General features: G+C 30.5%; 4 protein-coding genes across 6 annotated transcripts; 1 reads left to right on the forward strand and 3 right to left on the reverse strand.

The window, feature by feature from the left end:
• Positions 1 to 1,443: 1,443 nt before the first annotated feature.
• Positions 1,444 to 7,161, reverse strand: Bm6162 (1810034M08Rik protein, putative; the record flags this gene model as incomplete). The annotated part of the gene is made up of 5 exons (XM_001896388.2): positions 1,444 to 1,530; positions 1,919 to 2,092; positions 2,365 to 2,487; positions 3,394 to 3,574; positions 7,139 to 7,161. 5 exons carry the CDS (start codon positions 7,159 to 7,161, stop codon positions 1,444 to 1,446), a joined length of 588 nt encoding a protein of 195 aa, XP_001896423.2.
• Positions 7,162 to 10,169: 3,008 nt separating this feature from the next.
• Bma-mrps-21 (28S ribosomal protein S21, mitochondrial, putative) lies at positions 10,170 to 10,784 on the forward strand (the record flags this gene model as incomplete). Its single annotated transcript, XM_001896387.2, has 2 exons — positions 10,170 to 10,315; positions 10,595 to 10,784. The coding sequence occupies 2 exons, from the start codon at positions 10,170 to 10,172 to the stop codon at positions 10,782 to 10,784; spliced, it is 336 nt and encodes a 111-aa protein (XP_001896422.1).
• Positions 10,785 to 11,256: 472 nt separating this feature from the next.
• Bma-pbs-3 (proteasome subunit beta type 3, putative) lies at positions 11,257 to 12,449 on the reverse strand (the record flags this gene model as incomplete). 2 transcript variants are annotated; one of them, XM_001896386.1, is made up of 4 exons in its annotated part: positions 11,257 to 11,420; positions 11,651 to 11,849; positions 12,009 to 12,140; positions 12,327 to 12,449. In XM_001896386.1, 4 exons carry the CDS (start codon positions 12,447 to 12,449, stop codon positions 11,257 to 11,259), a joined length of 618 nt encoding a protein of 205 aa, XP_001896421.1. The 2 variants fall into 2 exon arrangements, with proteins under 2 accessions (XP_001896421.1, XP_042934322.1); XM_043078388.1 differs by having other exon boundaries at positions 11,651 to 11,845; positions 12,005 to 12,140.
• Positions 12,450 to 13,551: 1,102 nt separating this feature from the next.
• Positions 13,552 to 19,358, reverse strand: Bma-ulp-2 (Ulp1 protease family, C-terminal catalytic domain containing protein; the record flags this gene model as incomplete). 2 transcript variants are annotated; one of them, XM_043078389.1, is made up of 15 exons in its annotated part: positions 13,552 to 13,655; positions 13,862 to 14,063; positions 14,348 to 14,443; positions 14,558 to 14,666; positions 14,843 to 14,995; positions 15,262 to 15,359; positions 15,643 to 15,748; positions 15,876 to 16,051; positions 16,570 to 16,851; positions 17,131 to 17,304; positions 17,651 to 17,730; positions 18,064 to 18,215; positions 18,587 to 18,744; positions 18,920 to 19,075; positions 19,329 to 19,358. In XM_043078389.1, 15 exons carry the CDS (start codon positions 19,356 to 19,358, stop codon positions 13,552 to 13,554), a joined length of 2,076 nt encoding a protein of 691 aa, XP_042934323.1. The 2 variants fall into 2 exon arrangements, with proteins under 2 accessions (XP_042934323.1, XP_001896420.2); XM_001896385.2 differs by having other exon boundaries at positions 17,651 to 17,862.
• Between the last annotated feature and the right edge of the window lies 1 nt (position 19,359).

Below are 19,359 nucleotides of genomic sequence, written 5' to 3' on the forward strand. Positions count from 1 at the left end.
TGCATTAGGAGCTCAGTTATAGAATACGCTTGAAAATAATATATAAAATCACGATTAGTGTGAATTGTTTTGAGTATGTACTATATTTGCAATCGGAGAAAGGAAAGTAATGGGTACAAGAGGGCACGAAAGAGATTAAAATTCAAACAGACAAAGAAATGAAAATATTTATTACAAATAATCACAAACATCTACAAGGACAGTATGAGTAACGTAAAAAAAGTAATATTAAATCAAATTTTCAACATTGCTTAAATAATTCAGATAAACCATAAACGAATGAAATCTATCATGATCCCAAATTGGTCATACAATATTTTATGTAATGCTAACAAATAGCAAAGAAGAAAAAATGCACAAAATTATGATTGATATGAATTTTTTTGAGTACTATATTTGCAACTGAAAAAGGGGAAATAATGAGTAAGAGATTTCGATATACAAATAAACAATGAAAGAAAACTGAAAAAAAAAATCACAGATAACTTTGAATATCGCGGAAACGAGATTACGCAAAACACACAATTATGTGTTACAACCGAATAGTTTACATATAACAGTGACTTGATTGACTGATAGATGCAATCTAATTGGTGATAGGATAGTAAAGCAGCTGGTTAAAATAATCAGTAATATTATGCATTCTAAATAACAAAATAATTTTGATTCTTACTCACTACACTTCTTCATCATCTAAACGACTTCTTAAAATAATCAAACTTTGACTAGAAACATATTTTCAAAAGGCATTTTATGAATGATTCGCATTAATACCAACTGAACTTTTTTTTTCTATCTGAATTTGAAATTTAATAAATGAAGCAACACAAATATGCTAAAACTGGCATAGAAATCAACTGAAAAAATCACATTCTTAAAAGCATTAATCTCAAAATATGTATTCAGTTGTGATACTACTCTCCACAATAATCTAGTAATTTTCTTCTAAGGATCAGAAAAATTTGTCATATGCTTGATACACTCCCAAAACCTTAACAGTGAAGTGAAGACACTGGAAAGGAAAAAGATTCTAAATAATTTTTATCTTTCAATTTTCATATTACAAGTGCAAGACTTTCCACTTAATAAATAATTCATGGAACGATGAGAGAACTTCATGAAGCAGCTATATGAAATGCGCATGCAATTACACTACCAAAAACTTTTCAAAACTCTTGAATTCTTAAATTTCACTTTACCTTTCAATCACTCGACAACAGTATCATAACTGAAATGTAAGAAACACACACTAGACAATAACTAACAGTACTAGTAAAAGCGCTAACATTTGGCAGTGAAAAGAAAATTAAAAAATTTTTATCAAAACCAAGACATATTTGAAAGAAAAACAACAACTTGATTCACAGCGATGTGCCAATTGTGTTTTTGAAATAGATTGAAGAAGCGTACAATGAGCACACAATGAGCAGGAAATAGTGCATTTTAAATGCAATCTTTGGTAGCAATTCGGGTTATTATTGCGTCACTTATTGTTTCTTCGTTGTATTCGGATTCCTTCACTTTATATAACTAGAAGTTTCCATCTCTCATTACTTTAAAAACATCAAATCACGGAATGATAGTAGAAGTTAGTTTCCAAGTTTTGATAACAATTCTTCATTTGCATTCAACAATGAAAAATTCTATTAAATAGTTATTAAAATAAATAACATTTATTTTGCCTTAACAGTAACATCTAGTAATTTATAATAACTTAACAAATTGATTTAGCCCTTCACACCTCTTTTAAATCTCCTATTCAATTTAAAGAAGAATGTTGTTATGAAAGTGCTCAAAATAATGACTTCTATTGTTACCTGAATGTACCGAAATTCTCCAAAAAAAAAAAAAACATCCTAAGATCATCAAAGTGTTGCCGAAACAAATTTTGACATAAAATTTCAAATCTTCATCCAACCTTTTTAATACGCTCGTAATCCGCCAACTGAGGTAATATGGTCATCGGAACTGGTTTGCCATCAATTTTCTTTGCCACTTTAACCATTTTTTCACCACTTTCGTCGTCAAAAATACCAACCAAAAGGTTACGACTTTCTTCCGCAATTCCAAATGTTAATAATGATTCTAATATCTACAAATATATTTCAATTTCCGATTAAATAGTATGAAACGATAATACCCACCAAAACATAAGCAATGTGAAAACAAATATAAAATTGAAGTTGTGTCTAAAATGTCTAAAATCCGGAAACATTTCACAACGCTTTATAAATCCCAAATCTTAACCCGAAACTTTGCTTTCCTTTTACTGCCTTCATGTTAACAAAAAATTTGAAAAAAAGACTGACACAATTTCACCTTAAAAAATCGTAATGAAAAAGTAAAAAAGAAAAAGCGACTTACATTACGGTCAGGTGATAAAGAGTATATCAGTTCAGCATGAAGCGTTCGCGCTGAAAGTCGATTATGTGCAGCTTGGTGAACAGCTTTATTTGCTGCTGCTAAAAGTGTGAAAACCTCCAAAACCTAGAAAAACGTCCCGTTTAAAACGAATAATATCGAAACAAGGATCTTTTTTTTCCATTATTTTTCCTCAGCAAAACTACATTCAGTAACGCAATACAATTAGAAAGAAATCTTATCGTACTACAACGATACGCTAACTTTAATCAGTAGGTAAACGTGGCCCATATTTGAGTTGCTGAATTGAATTTAACAAATAATTATAACAAAAACTATGATAATGCCAATCGGAAAAGCAGCAACCATGTCAGCCATGGTGCAAACTGCTTCTATTCTATTTTGAATAGAATTATTTATACAATAAAAATTAATGAGCAACTAGAACAGTTGTTAAGTGTCTTTATTAAAAGAAAAAGCTGTCATAATGATAGTAAGGGGTAGTTGGATTATGAAGGGAAAATTTTATGTAAAACATTATAGTCAATACTGAAGCAGTAACAGTTATTAGATTAATTAAAGCGGAACACTAGATCACTAAAGAATTATAGGAAATGAGAAGACCAACGCAAGTCAAATAGTGCACCGAGATAATAAAATTGGTGCATGAACAACAAGATCAGATCGACATGCTATAGATCAACCAATGGAACTATGAACTGAATAACCTACGAATTCAATAAACATTAAACTCTCTTGTTCTTGCTGTATCACAAAGTTTTGTTATGTTAAAAGTACTTTGATCTTTCTCAACGGCTTTTGCCAGCTACCAAAATTTAGAGATTGAGAAGATCTTTAATGGCTCTGTCTTTTTTTTTTCAACTCATGCATTCATAAGCTTAAAACGATAACAATTTTTTTTTGAGTCGGCACAAATTTTCACAACTAGCTGAAAACAAAGATCAGCTGCTCTTTCAAATTTCATTAAACCAAATTAATTTAGCTACTAAGTTTGAACTAGATATTGATTACCAATTCAGGTTTGATCAAAGCAGCATCGATTGATCCATCAACTAGTGCTTGTCTCAATTCGGAAGCATTCTTCACATCGGTAAACAAACAAACGCGAAAAAATCGTCTCTGCGAAATGTCATACGGATCTGGCAAAAGTTCGAATAACCGAGAGGTGCCTGATTTCATTCTTTTCTTCCCTCTGCAATATATCACTTATTATTACAAAGCAGGAAAAGAATTTAATGCAAGAAGTAAAGTATGGAAAATAATATTAAATATAAAATATGGTGAAAATTGTCCAAATTGTTTTTTCTTTTTTGTTTGAATATTCACTGATAGAAATGGAATCCAACTATGAGTATTTAAAGTTCACTGACAGTGAATTTGTAAACAGTCCACCGTATAACCCAACACCTGCCTGAATAGCCTGAATAAATTCCCAGGTGTAAGTTCAGCTCTTACCGAGACAGAATGTACAACAACAAGAAAGAGAACATATTTATGGAAGATAATTAGTAATGAAAAGATTGGAAAATAGACGCTTAGTCTGAAATTGAGAATGTCAAAGACTACGAGTAGATAGTATAGAGGTAGAGATGAGAGATATTGGTGACAACTATTTTCAGCTCGACGAGAACGCTCATTTAACGGAATGGTGACAGATTCTCACGTGTTTTTGACTTCTGAATGTGATTTTGAGTTTGAGAGATGGATATAAAATGAAATAGAGAGAAAGGTAAAAGAAAAGTTAAAAATATTTTAAATTGATATGTATTTGAGGAAATCAAAAATGCTACGATATTTATTTGTATTTCGATAATTAAATATTGAATTGCTAACTTTCGGAAGCGAAAAATATAGTGCATTTCTCTTATTACATTGGAAGGTAAGTAATGTTGAAAAATAAATTTAGAAAAGAACTTCCCTGCTGATTTAAGCTTCATTAGATGATAAATGCATAATAATTGAAGTTATTTAGTCAGATATTTCATAGTGTGAAAGTTTTCTTACCTTGTAACGAGTGACATTGTTCCGTGACAAAATATGCGAAAAGGTATCAGTTGTTACAGGGAATAATGAGAAATGATTGTTGTTTAACAGTAAATATTTTAAAATATATCATTTTGTGTTTATTTGTAGAAATTTTGGAATTTTTATCACTTTTATTGGATTTTACCACTTTTCCAATATATGAACTGAAATTAACACTGCTTATCTTCAGACTGACTTTTGTGAACGTTACGGAAATAATCACTTCAAACAATACAAGGAACAAAAAATAAAGGAAGAAACAGGAAGAAGTTTTCACACAATGCAAATCTATCGGCTGATTTTTTGTGTTATTTAAGGTGCAAACAGTGTTGAAATTTCTGGAAAGTCTTACAAAAACACTTTTGCGATTCTCACACCTCTACCAATATTTAGTTTTTTACAATATTTTAATAAAAGAACAAAATATTCAAAATAGGACAAATGTCATCCTTGCAAAATTATCGAATTAAGCTACAATTAACTTAATTCATTTCATTTTTGATACAGTATAACTAATTATTATTGATTATTGATATTCTTAATAGCATTGTTTAAATAGGTAACTTTCATAGGGTTTCACTATTTCACACTAATAATGTAATTCAAATAAATAAGCTATGTTGAGAGGAAAAAAAGAAATTTTTTGCTTCTGATCTTTCATTTTCATTAAAATAGCAAATAATTTTGCTTAAAACATTTTCTCTTGCATACTGCAAAGTAAAGTGAATTACTAAATAACTAATTTAAATCTGAATGGATAAGACTGGAATGGAATATACCAACGCACTTTGTTGAACTGAAGAGTGCCATGAAAACTTCAAACTTCATTCCTAGCAATATCAATAGATCAAATAGATCAAAATTTAATGCATATCAAGATTTAACATAAGTACAGCATATTTTATACTAATCCACATCCCTGAACAGACTACTAAATTAATTTATATTAGATTAACAATAAAGCGGAAAAACTGGTTGTTGTATTTAAGGTAGTTAAGGTATTTTAAGGTATAAAAAACCATATGGAAAAATAAATGTGGAAAGGGTGTCATGAATAGGGCAAAAAAATTGATCAAATTGAATCAATGCTGCCCATTTCTGCAGACAAAAAAAAAAAAAAAATATTTTAAACAGAAAAAAAGCAATATTTCTCGAAGTTAAATGTCATTTTCTATTCAAACATTTCCCTCTTATTATTGAGTAAATAAATGAAACTGAGAATGAAATGAGCAATTCAATGCTTATATTTAAATGAGGAAATTTTAGTGCGATAAAAATGTAATTTACTTTCTCAGTATATTTCCAAGAAGTAAACGATATACAAGTAAATATTTTGGACTGCTTTAAAGAGATGATTTCATTCCTTAAACCAAACAAAATTTGTTTCAAAAAAGAATCAACTTTTGCAAATTTTAAAGATTAGAAGTTATTAATCAAAGTATGAAATAGAAATATCTGTCACTAAGTTAAGACTTACCAGATTAACTAACAAATGACTATCGTTATTTTCACAGACAAATAACTTTGCAAAAAGATTTTCTTTTTTTTTTTTGGAACATTTACAAAATAGTTTTTAATGCAATCCATTTTTTTTTTAAAGTTAATGTTGCATAATAAGAAATAATAATATTGTATCCTACTCGTATAGTTAAAATGATTCGAGTACGAAATGATTGAGATTATTATAAAAAAGAGATCAAAAAAAAAAAAAATGAATGACCCATTTACTTGCTTAATTTGTAGCAGTAAAAAATAGTGGAAAAATTATTAGTCTTTTTTGAAATATAATAATTAAAAGACTAAATAAAATAAGAGGAACTATATTATCGTCGTCATGGAGCAGATGTCTATGAGATTACATTCATATAAATGAACCATGTGCTTAAGATATTGACCAGAACCAATTTAAAGAGGCAAAACAAATGAATGCATTTGACTATTCGATTTCTTTTCAAAAGGATAATCTAATATCGTTTTCTCTTAAGGATTTATGCATGAATTGAAAATTGAGTGTAAATTTTTTAGACCAATAGAATAGTACAAATAATTACAATTTAATTTAGCCAAATACAATATTCAATTAGCACTACCTATTACTATAATTGTTGTTCAATCTACACTAGCAGAAATGTCATATAGCTGGGTCACATCCATATATCACTTCATTTTTCAACAATCAAACCAAGTTTATTTAATGTGTAAGAAATAATCAAAACTTGATTAATTACATTACTTTTTTATACTTCAGCATTATTTCATACTTAAGGAAAAGTAAGAAAACGCAAAGACATCAAAAAACATACTGGAAAAAAAGAGTAGATAAATCAATAATTTTAATTGAAATGCACATTAGAATGCAGCAACAGATGTTTGTTTGCTATTTTAAACTAATCTTTTCAAATGTTTTGCTCCTCATACAGAAAAGAAGATTCATTGCTTACCTTTATGTTTTTCAATTGATCAAAAAAAAAAAAAGCATTATTTTTAAAGATACTTAAATGCAATAACATTTTACTGCTTTTACTTTTAATTCATTCAATTTTACAATCTTACTAAAATTTTAAAGCAAAGAAAACATTATTTTATTATAAACATGAAAATATTGGAAGTAGAATCATAAAATGTTGACTTAATCTTAAATATTATTTATCTAACCTAATTATTCGCTTCCAAATGATTCATTTTTTTATGAGATTCCTTAGATTCAGAAATAAAAATATGCACAACTTACTTATCCTTAAGTACCTCAACCATTTCCTTAAATTTTCTCTTCAATTTCGTTCAAAGTCAGAAGCCACCATTTGATCATTTTCTTTTTTTTTTTTTTTTTGATAGCGTCAATTTAGAGCGAGTTTCTCAGAATTTCTTTTAATATCCCTGAAAAGAGTGAATTTTCTGAGTAAAAAAAAAAAAAATGGAAAATCATAACAGAGTACACAGACCTTAATGGAATTCATTGATAGATTATCGCAATTTTTTTTTTATAAAATCCAAAATACTAAACATTATTGATTCATTTCTTATATGGTATCTTTTTAAAGCTGCAAGTAACTCTTACATTCTTAAAAGAGTTTTAAATAAAATTAAGCAAAGGCAGGATAACCATCTTCTAGCCAGTTCTTCCCAACAATGTTATCAGCCGTGCAAAATTTTCCACAAGTCGAGAAGTAAAATGAATTTAATTAAAGGAAATATGTCCAACATGTTTAGCAGAGAGAAGCAAAATAGTTAATTTATTCAGGACATGCTAGCATTAAATTTGCTTACGATTATTTTCAATTGATTAGTAAAAAATTATAAACTTGAAGAATTTTATGTCAGAACAATTCACCAAATCACCTACTCGTTCGAATACTTCATAATAAGACCATAGAAAAACAATAAATGTAGAAATTCAAGCTTTAATCAATTTTGTGCAACTTTTTTCGTGCCCAATTTAGATCCTTGATTTCAAGTCTTTTTAATGGACACATTTTTTCCCAATTAACTTACTCTTCCATTCTTTCTTTTCCTTCTTTTTTTTTTTTTTTATTAATTAACCAATTGACTTCTGAAAAGCAAATTTCAGCAATGTAATTTACTAAATCATCTCATTACAAAGAATTTCTACTTCAGGAATTTGAGGACTGAGAGCGAAAAGGTCTCACATTGTAAATACTAAATGAACTGAGCCACAATGCCTCATCAAAGCTGGGCAGCCTTTAAGGCCTGCTAAGGGACTAGGCTACCACATTGTTGTCTATGTTCACAGTTGCAAATCTATCACTACTGCCAAAACTTTAGATATTGCTTATGGCCTAGCAGTAGTGGTCATGCTAGGCGCATGACATATATGGCCTGGCCCATATCGGTTGCAATTCATGTCTCAAGCGTGTCACATGTCACCACATTCAGATAAAACAGTTCTGGGTGGAAAATCCTATGATGAAATTTCTAGTTATCATAGTGAGTTCCATATTTTAAATTATAAGGAGAAGTCAAGGAAAGGAAGAAAAAAGACAAGTTGTGAGGTAAAAGTGAGGCTCAAGTAATGAATAGGCCTGGAATGTTCCCTTAACACTGATTGTTTTAATAAAGGATGTACTTTAAAAATTTTCTAAAGTATATTTGTTTTTAGAGGCAATATTTGATAGTTTAAAAGCTATTGCCACCGTTATTGGAAGAATTTTGAAAAGGTTTTTATGAATATTCATAGTTGCGGAAATGTTTAAAAAACTGAAACTATTCGCTAAAAATATCAGTGAAAGAATGGAAAATAAATCTCATTGGGATGTTGAAGTGTAAAATCCGTAACCTACATTCCAGATCAAAATGTTAAAAGCTTTAATAATAGGTTGAAGTGATAGATAAGAGAGGTAATTTAAGTTAAACATCAAAAGGATTATTAATCTAGAATTAATCTGTGGATTAATTTCATTTTATTATTCGCCATTTTGTTTAAACTGTCTAAAATAATAATCAAACATTCCTAGCTACGAATGTAATTCATTTTTAAAAATCATTCTGATACCACTAAAGTAGAGAATGGATAGAAGTGGAAATGATTCGACGTAATAATAAACTGATAGAAAAGAGAATGGGAACAAAATGAGATTAATCATTTACAAAGTGATAAATTCGAAAACATAAAATTGAAATGATTTTAATTGAAATAAGAGGAATAAGCTATCACATCTAAATTATACAGCAAATGAATTACATTATCGAATGTTAAAACAACGTCTTTTAGCACACATATATTTCACTTCTACCACTCAATCATTTGTCATCATCATTTAGCGTAATAAACAATCAAAGCAATCGATCGTAAAGAAATACATAAATAAATTGAGAAGAAGAAGAAAGTGTGATAAATTTCATTGAAATATTTTATGCTCAATTAATCTAATCTCGACATATATTTCCTCCTATGGTTACATACAGTGAACTTCCGATTTTAGCGCAATGAAAATATTAACGAAATGTTTTAGTTTGAAAATAATGAATGAATGAATAGTAAAACAGGTAGTAAACGGTGAAGAATAGATGTTTTGATGATTAAAAAAGTGGATGATCAAAGGTATGTAAACATAGGTATCGGTAAATGGCACTACATAGCATGAAGTAATGATATACATGTAAACATTTTCATGCTGTTATATTTAAAGGATGAAGATTAAGTTACAATTTCCTAATTATCATTTGTTGAAGAATTAATAATTATATTCTAAAAATAAATATTCTAAAAATATTTATACATTGTGAAAAGTGAATACAAACGCGTATTCAGAATTGAAAGTCCTTAGGCTATAAAATTATCAATACTAATATCATATCAGTCAGATTGATAAGCAAAGATACGAACTAAATCCAAATTAAGTCTTAAAATGGCAAATAATTACTATAAAAGTTCAAATAAGCAATTAAGCAATTAAAAATAATTATGAAAAATCTTGAAATTATTCAGAGATTTCCTGTTTCAGCGTAGTTTCAATCGTTTTGTATGTTTTCCTGAACTTATTTTATGCAGTAATACTCCAGATTTTATCAAATATTATATCTTCCTAAATCTCTTCGAACTAAATTGTTATTTTGTAATGTTACGAAAACATCTGTCTCTCACCTGAATACTAAAACAGATGTGAAAGTGAGTTTCCAATAAGTTTGCGTAATGACCATCATCGTAACTCAACTGCATGTTGTGATGAAAGAAGTAGAATTGCATTTAGATGTGCATGCAGCAGGATTTGCAATTCTTGTTTATTCTGCGATGTAATTTCAGGATGGTACGATGTTGGCGGGGAACATTAAAACAACCTTTCGGTATAAAACTATTCTGGAATATTCATCACGCCCATCCACGATTTCTCAACAAGACGGTTCTCGTCGTTAATAATGATGTCACAGCTGCTTTTCACTTACTTAACAGGTTTTCCTCTTTCACTTACTGAGGATATTAAAATTCGCTTATTAGATATATTATTATATAGGAAATTTATGCTTCACATTCATATGATCAATAAATGGTGAGAACCAGGTTGAAGGATTCTGAAATATTATAGACACTTTTTTTTTCTATAGTGTTCTGACAAATAATCGCATAAAATAGTAAGCTTCATTGTTTATTCACGTGTCTTGAATGGTTTTTTGGTGACTCTGTACCACTGTTGTTTCTTATGATGTGGATTGTAATTATATTCCAGTTCAGGTTAATGAACAATGAAGGTTTGCTGGATATTTTACGAAAAACACGATATTACCGAAAACCGTACATGCAACGGAATGAATTATCGAGAGAAATTTCTAAGGCAATCATCAATGAAGATATGCGAAGGAAAATACAGTTTCTGATGCGAAAAAATCGACCCGACCCATATCCAGGCCAAATGACTACGTGATTGCTGTCGTAGAATGCTACAGCACTGGAATATTGGGCTTATAGTGATTAAGGAATGAGCTTGATGATTTTGCCAAAAATAATTCAGTAAGAAAAGTGTTCGCTAGGCTTTTATCTGTGCTGAACTACTCTATATTTTTCTGTCGCTAAACTGGTTCTACGAATCCTCTTTCTGGACGATTTATTTAGTGTTATCATGAAAACAATAGATCTTTACTGATGCACAAAAATTAAATCTTTACAAAAATTAAAAAACCAAACAACAGTGTTAAAAAATTCCCTTCTGTTTTAAGTACCAATTAAGCAAGTATTGAATTTTCTGCCCGAATTAAAAAGTTTTGGCTATTGTGTATGCATCTAAAGTGTAGTTTTAGCCCTTACTGTTGGAAATAATGAACAAAGTTATGGAACATTGCAAGTTTTAGGAACTTTAATGCAAATTAAGGAAAATCGGGCAATCTTTTTTTTTTACTTTAGTCCATCCTAGTTTTGATAGTTTTTATGTTAACTTTATCTTTAGTTATTGTATAAACGATCGCACCCCAACCGGAAGCTGCATCACGTTCCATTGCAGATAGCATTGACTGCGCTGTAGCTTCGAATAACTCATCAGGATTCATGCCTTCTTTCCAGAATCCTGAAGTTCCACCAAATTTGAAAAACCACAATATTCTCATGAATGATTTTCAAGTAAACAGCCTGAAATCCTCTACTTAACCTTAGCAAAAGTATAGTAACTCACGGAGCAAAGTTATGTTATTTAATCGACCCTATATGAGGAGAAAGCATAAGTTCATGCTTACCACAAGATGATGCATATGATTAGCAAAGGTCAAATATAATCATTATAATATAAAACAAAATAACCTTCACAGACGCCTAATAAATATTCAGTTCCGGTCCCCACAGCAACAAAGTCGTTAGGGGCAGAAATACAACCTATGGTGTCCATGGCACAAATATACGGTTTATTGGTTGTCGGGTCGAGTCCTGCTATCAGTGGTTCCGTAAAATAACCACCGAAGCGATGTTGATATAACAGATTCGATACCATCACAGCTGCTACCTAGAAAAAATCAAATTTGATAGACTGAGTCAAGCTTTCTGAAATCCAAAAGTACCTCCACTGAGAATCAAAAACCATCTCTTCTACCCAATATCTTCAATAATTCCAAGGACGTGTTATGATTAAATGCCACATTTGTTTGAGATTTTCCATACTTACCTCAGGTTTTATCTTTCGATTCTCTCTTAATTCATATAGATTCTTCCGGAAAGTGATTTTGTCAAGAACTGTTTTAGCATCTGAATGGAATCCACCTAAACCAATATAAACTTTTTCACCCAATTTATGCACCTGCAATATAAAAGGATCAAATTTTAATACAAAAAAATTAAAAAGGCAGGTGATTTCATCCATGTTAACTAATTTCAACTTCAAATCCAGTAAATTTTCAGTCTATACTTGCCTTCCTTCTTATCCTACAAAGGTGAGGAATTATAGAATTAACATATTTTATACCAAAAAAACTGAAAAAATTACCTTCTTCATATTCGTAGCGATTGTTGTCATTTGTTCACCAAGTCGCAAATCAGAAGCAATGCAAACACAGTCGTTCCCCGCCATCGCCAAAATAGTACCACCACTATAGCTCATAATAGACATGATGAATAACCGAAGATAAGTTGACGAAAGAAGTAATCCTGAAAAGTTACTCTGAAGAAAAAAGAAACTATTTTTTTTAGGAAGAGTAAATAGAAATAACCCGAAATATAGCACTTTGAATACGATAGCACTGATGCGAAGCTATTTACTTCCAATCTAAAATATGAGACTAATTTTTCACAATAAGGAGAAATAGAGATCAATAATTTTATATCTTATTCATTCTCCATAATTCTCTATCTTCACGTTTTTCTTGAACCATTTGAAACGTTCGTGAAAGCTTGAAAACATCTGAAAAATTTAGAAAAACGAGTTTCTCTACAAAAATATAACAGTATTGATTGCCTTCATATCACATTTCTTATAGAAGCAACAAAAAACTTTGTAGAAGCCAAATCAAAAATGGTTTAATGCATTCCATAAAACTACTAGAGCATTGACACCAACGTTGTACAAATTAAACACTTCCAAAAATACTGAACAAATATCATCGAATTAAAAAAAATTGCACAGTTTTCATAGCAATTTGTCTTGTGCTCCTCATTCATTAGGTAAATCATTAGGTAGAATATAATAAATGAAACATGAAGCAGAAAACTTTTTTGATTAGCACTGGTTGTTTAGGCCAATATTTGCATCCATTAATAAATAGAGAGAAAACAATGACAATTAAATTAAAATTCCAAACAGCAATATAAGCAGTTTTCTATTATTTCTTCAATAATTTTGAAACGCTATATTTCCAAATCATTATATTGCAATTTTTAAATAATTTATGATTCATTCAGATAGTTACCCGGTAATGTACATTCGCGATACACTGTTTAAATTTAAAATTATTATTGCTTTTATTAATAAATTGCTTCTTTACATTTAACCTTCTGTATACAGCTTTAAGATCCTTAATTTAAATAAGTTAAGAATCTTGAACATTCCTGACTGCTGTTTGAAATGTTAACTTTTTGGACTTTTGAATAACTAATCCAGAATCCAGAAAACGTGCTAAACAATAATTGCTAGCTGATACGCTGAAAACTAATCCTTAGCACTGCCATTCCATTAAAACAAAATAAAAAACAAAAACTAGAAAGACGAATAAGAATCAATAAGAAATGCGAGCAGGTAATGACCGTCCGCGTTCAAAATGTCCATTCCAGTTTATATGATCTCCAGCACTTGCTGTTCGTCGGCGCGGCATTGGTGATGCTGAAATTGTGATCAAAATTGAAATGATGAAAGAAGAAAGATTAAACAAATTTTACCTTGATTTACACAAATTCCAACAGTAAGCTCACCGCATTGTGGATGAAGCTCTCAATTTCACAGAGCCTATAGAAAAAAAAAAAAAAAAAACAAACAAACAAAAATGATCAACAATGTAAATTAATTTGCTTTTATATTCGATAACTAACGTGAACGACTAAAGGTTGACTGTTTCGGAAGAATGTCTTCAACCGATTGATTGTTTACATCGCGATTTCTAGAGTATTCTTCGTAAGCTCGCCATGCTTCTTCATCACATGCTGATTTTAACTTCGTAAGAATAGTTTTCCTCATGCCTCTGATTGTAAAATTTGGATACCATCGTCGAAATGAATCATTCCGAGTTATAAACTAAAAAACAAAATCCTGTAAAAAATTTCCTATCACAGTGATTCCCTTTTCACTGTAAATATTATGAATCCTTTTCACTGTGTCCCGCTATCAGAATTCGAAACTTCTTCGCTCAGATCTCTAAAAATTACTGGCAGGAATATATAATTTAAATACTCCTTAAATAAATGAACCTAGAAATAGCAGCATGAACTATTCCCACTTAAGCTTTCTCACAATAAGAAATATTTTTGCAACACTATGGCCATATCATTTGATACTGCTTAAAACCAAAAATGACTTACCAACGGTGGTTTCAGCAAGAAACATTCGGCAAATTTTAACAGAAATAATCCACAATCTGTATAGTTCCTTTGCTGAGGAACAGGAAACGGCACAATCTAAAGCATTTGAACAGTTTTAATAACCTAAAAAAAAGAAAAGAAAAACTAGATCTGAAACTATGCACTACCAAAAATGTGCCACAAATTTAAAACTGTGGGCAAAAACGTCACCTTTTCAATCAATTCTTTTGCAAAGTACTTTGTGTCCCCATCCTTTAATTTCCTTTTATCTTCATATTCATAAACAAGATATTGTCTCAAAACGGGAACAGTTAATTTCCTGCAAATTAATCTCAACAAAATTAAAGACCACTTGTATTTAAGTTAAAATGATTACCTAAATCATCTAAGCGATTTATTTAAGTGACTCTATCCATTATTATTATATTTACTGAGTTCTATTTGGACTTTAATTTAAATAAATTATAATTAGCGAAACAAAATCCACATTTATACCTCTTTATATCTGTAGCATCGGCCAACGAATCCAGCAAAATGATACATGTTTTCCTTAACCTTTTCGGTATAACATTATCATCCTTGCCATTTGTTGCTTCTTGCACACGATTAACAATAGCGTATCGAGGAAAAGTGATTATGGCTAAATACCTGAGAGTAAAAATAATTTGTAGCATCAATATTTGGAATATGCTGCTTTAACAACTTTAAAAAAATTTGAACAATGAAGAGCTGACCTGAAACAAGCTCCAAGTTTAAACTGACTCATTATTTTTTGAATAAATTAATGTAATTTCATTACTCATTAACTATAAAAGCAAAGTTCTCACGGACAGTTCCCAAGGACATTTGTCACCGAAGTAAGTGGGATAAGAAATTACAGTTAGTTCAGATAACCTTAAAAAGACACAACTAACCAATGGATATCTTCAACAATGGGGACAACAATATAATCAGCGTTAAAAATGTCCACATTTTTTGTCCATGTTCGCACTCCTTTATAATTCTCGGCGATCTTGAAAAAGTAATTTGAAAAAATGAAATAAAAGCAATGAATATTTTCTTAAAATAATGGTATATTAAAAAGCACAAAATGTACTCTTGTTCTCAGAACAACAAAATGATTTTAATGTTAGAATGGTTTTGTCCGAGTTTTGCATTCAATAATTTTCATCGTTATCTTTCAACACTATGAATAATCTGTGTCATATGCCCACTATTTCTTTTTTCAATCATAAACAAGCTGAACTACAAGTCATAATAATATAACGGTTCACTTTTCTTACTAATAGACTAACCCATTTCGCGCGAGAAAAAGTGGTATGAATTACACTGGAACCGGCAGCTGGCATTTGTGTTAACCGCGAATAAAAGAAGGAATTGAATATAAAAATAGATGGACGCCTAGAAAAGTTATAAATTTATAAAAGCCTGGGACTGTGGCAGCTTTGTTATAAACGATGTTTTATAAATGTGAAAAAAAATTGGTGAAAAAGAATTAGTGGAAAAAAGAAAAAAGCTATTAGTTTACCTCTCTGATGATACTAATTCCATTTGTATGTATTTTAAATAAAACTCTATGATTGTATCATTTAACATTTCATTTGGTCTCAAATATTCCACATCAGCATAGTGAATTGATATGGTTGGCTGGTCGCGAGGATAATTTAATAACAAATCCAATTTTGGTCCTTTTGCGAGTTTCAACTAAAAAAAATACGGTTGTTTCGAAAAAAATAAGTTTTGGTGACAAGAAATGAATCATGCTTAACCAAATCACATGCTTACTTTATGCTGATATGGTTACACTGAAATGAACTGTTAAACGTAACCACAGATGGTTGAAATTGTCACCCATTCGATGCAAAAAGATCATAGTAAGCTATCGTTGGTTTGTGCAATTTATTGGTTGGAAAGAAAACTACACTAACGAAGTATACTAAATAATGATATTTTCAATTAAGCTAAAAACTGTCGAGAATCCCCTATTATTTAATTATCTCAGAACCTCTACATGGAATATTTGTTAACTGCAAACAACATGAAAAAAATTAAGTAAAAATCTCTAAGAACTACTCTAAACACCTACGATTTTCGCATTAAATATACAAAACCATCTCAGATTTACGTTTTCGATCCTCAAAAATGAATGAAACTTATCACTTTTACAGTTTGTAAAATAAAATGAACATTATTATGTTTCTACAAATAGCACAGAGACATACAGGACCACCTTCATCGTCCTCATCATCAATAATATGTACTATTCGTTTAGAGTTTTGAGTGGACATTTTCGCTTCTGATGGCATCCCATAACGTGAGGTTGATGGTTTGTTGAGTGTAGCATTCAAAGAGAGTTCAGAAGCATTCAGCTCCTGCTTGATGGTTTGTAATTGTGTACCCGAGTGCATCAAAACAGAAGCCTTTTTGGATGGCGATCGACTGACAGTGCGTGTATTCCGTAGCATCACTGGCTCAGCAACAGCAGAATTACGTCTGTGAAACACCTTAACATGTTTGACTAGATTACGGCCCAGATTTCTGATTCAGTGAACTATTCAAAACAGAAATCAAATGTCCTTAAACCCTCTCAGAAAAGATCATGGGTGTAGCATTTATTCAAAGATCGAGTTCAAATGAATTCGAATACGGTTAACTAATGACCGAAGAAAGTTCGGTTCTCAAAAACTTTGGAAATATTTCTTCTTACGAGAATCAACAAGAATTGTGATAGATCTTTTTATCCAAAAAAGAAACGAAAAAAATCAAAGGAGATGAAGACTTACATGTATACCAGGAGAGGAAGTTAAAGATGATGAACTATGTCGAGGTTGTGCTACACGCACAATGTTAACAGTGATCGGACGATGCTGCACGGCACATGTTGGATTAGACTGATGATATGTAATATCTCTGAGCTCCTGAACATCTGGTAGTTTGGCAATTTCTTGTGAGCGAACCTACAAAAATTTCATTGATGAAACTTTTTGGTTTTGGTCACAGTTAGAACTAAGTAAATTATACGATAAACTCCTGCAAGAAGTCTGAAATGCCATTACCAACACATATTATTTCTCTATATGTAGTTTTATAATTTCGATTGGCCAATCACTGTCTGACGATAACACATTTTCTCGATCTAAAGTTTCCGAAACATAGTACTTTACTAATTTAATACTTTAATTTTGTCGTTGAACACTGTAATAGCAAAACAAGCTTTAGATAGTCAAATGTTTCTTAAATTACAATTACTGAAACTCTGCATAAAGTTCTCAAACTATCTCAATTCTTTTATAAATAATTTACAGCTGATAGAGGGCGTCGACTGTTGATATATACGTGCGGTTGATTGTGAAGAAATATTTGTGACGGTTGAGAGAGGACATCTGTAGAATTGACATTACATGCATTACTATCAATAAGACGTGATGCAAAATTCGGTACAGTACCCGATACCTGTCTGACATTCAGTCCAATATCTCGTATCAGAGTCACGAAATCATTTTCATCCATATCTCCTGTGCAATATACATATTTAGAAAACCGAACATTTCGTTAAATTTAAGAAAGTTCGACTAATAGTTGCAAAAACAGCAATTTAAGCCTATACCAACAATCATCTAAATGTCTTCAAAATGTTTTACTTCCAGTATAAAATCTTAGTACAGAACGCCTCACATTTTTATAATCGAATAAAAATCAAATAATATAAAAATCACCAAAAAAGTTTCCTGATGATGCATTCATAAGTACACTCTGTCCAATACTTTGAGCCTTGAAAAGCAATTTGGCTTCTCCTACTAAGCGCAAAACCCACTTTAATAAATCCATATCGTTCTTGGTACACCTTGCTATATCAACCAATATATACCTTTAAAAATCATATTAAGTTGAACAAACTGGTAATCTATTAACAAAATATTTCGATTCCTAATGACCTAACTTGATATTTTATGCTAAAGCAATGTAAAGTGAACTATAGAGAATTTGTAATTCCTCTGATTAAAATCCATTCTTTCTTTCACTATTTAATATAAAAAAGCCCTGAACAAAAATTTTTAGTAACTCTGCGTAACGCTAAAAATGCTAGTGGTGACAAGAAAAGCAAAGAAACTTAAAAATGGAGACAAAAAATCTTTAAGATTAAACTAACAAAACAAACAAGCTTTAAGTGATAATTATTCAAGCTTCCCTTCAAAATCTTTCCCAATTTAAGGATTTATCAATGCTGATAAAATATACCTCTGACAGATGCGTGCACTTTCTGGATCGAAGTACGGAGCATTACTTCCGATCGTTGCTTCTGGCATTGATGTGATGTGCAATGTTTCTCGAATTTTGTGAGCGCAGAATCGATTAACCAAAAAAGCTATCGCTTTATGTTGGCCACTCTGACAAAGCTACAAATATCAAAAAAAGTAAGTGAAGACAAACAATGATGTACTGAAAATAGCTAATAATTCTAACCTCTACTTAATGCTTCTCAACAGTTTCAGTTTTTTATACAGTTACCACCACTTTATATGAGAAACTTTTCCGTGAGAAATTTGAAAAATGAAGGTTACAATATCTTACCAATGCTTTACAGATATGTTTCGAGGCAATTTGTATGGAAAACTTTTGCGCATCATTCACATTATAAACACAGATTATGATATGATTTATGTGCACAACAGTGGGTTTTACTACTCGAAGTTTCAATGTCCCAAAATATACATACATTGATTCGATCTAAACAACGATAAGCTAAATGATGGTATCTAAATAATAAAACATTATATTTGCAGGTTTGTGTTCGAGTCATTTCTTTAGTTTTACACCGATTCTATCATCTTCAAACAATGAAATTTGTTCTATGATAGACATAATGATTAATTGTGTTGGAAATTGCTGTTATTCTTATTGTGCTTATCCATCTATCAATTTTTTGTTACATATCTTAGACATATATGATTCGAGAATGGATATAACTTATGAAACTTACAGAAACACATTCCGCTGGAGCAGTTGCCATT

This window comes from Brugia malayi (assembly GCF_000002995.4).
Source record: "Brugia malayi strain FR3 genome assembly, contig: Bm_v4_Chr2_contig_001, whole genome shotgun sequence".
Lineage (NCBI taxonomy): Eukaryota > Metazoa > Nematoda > Chromadorea > Rhabditida > Onchocercidae > Brugia > Brugia malayi.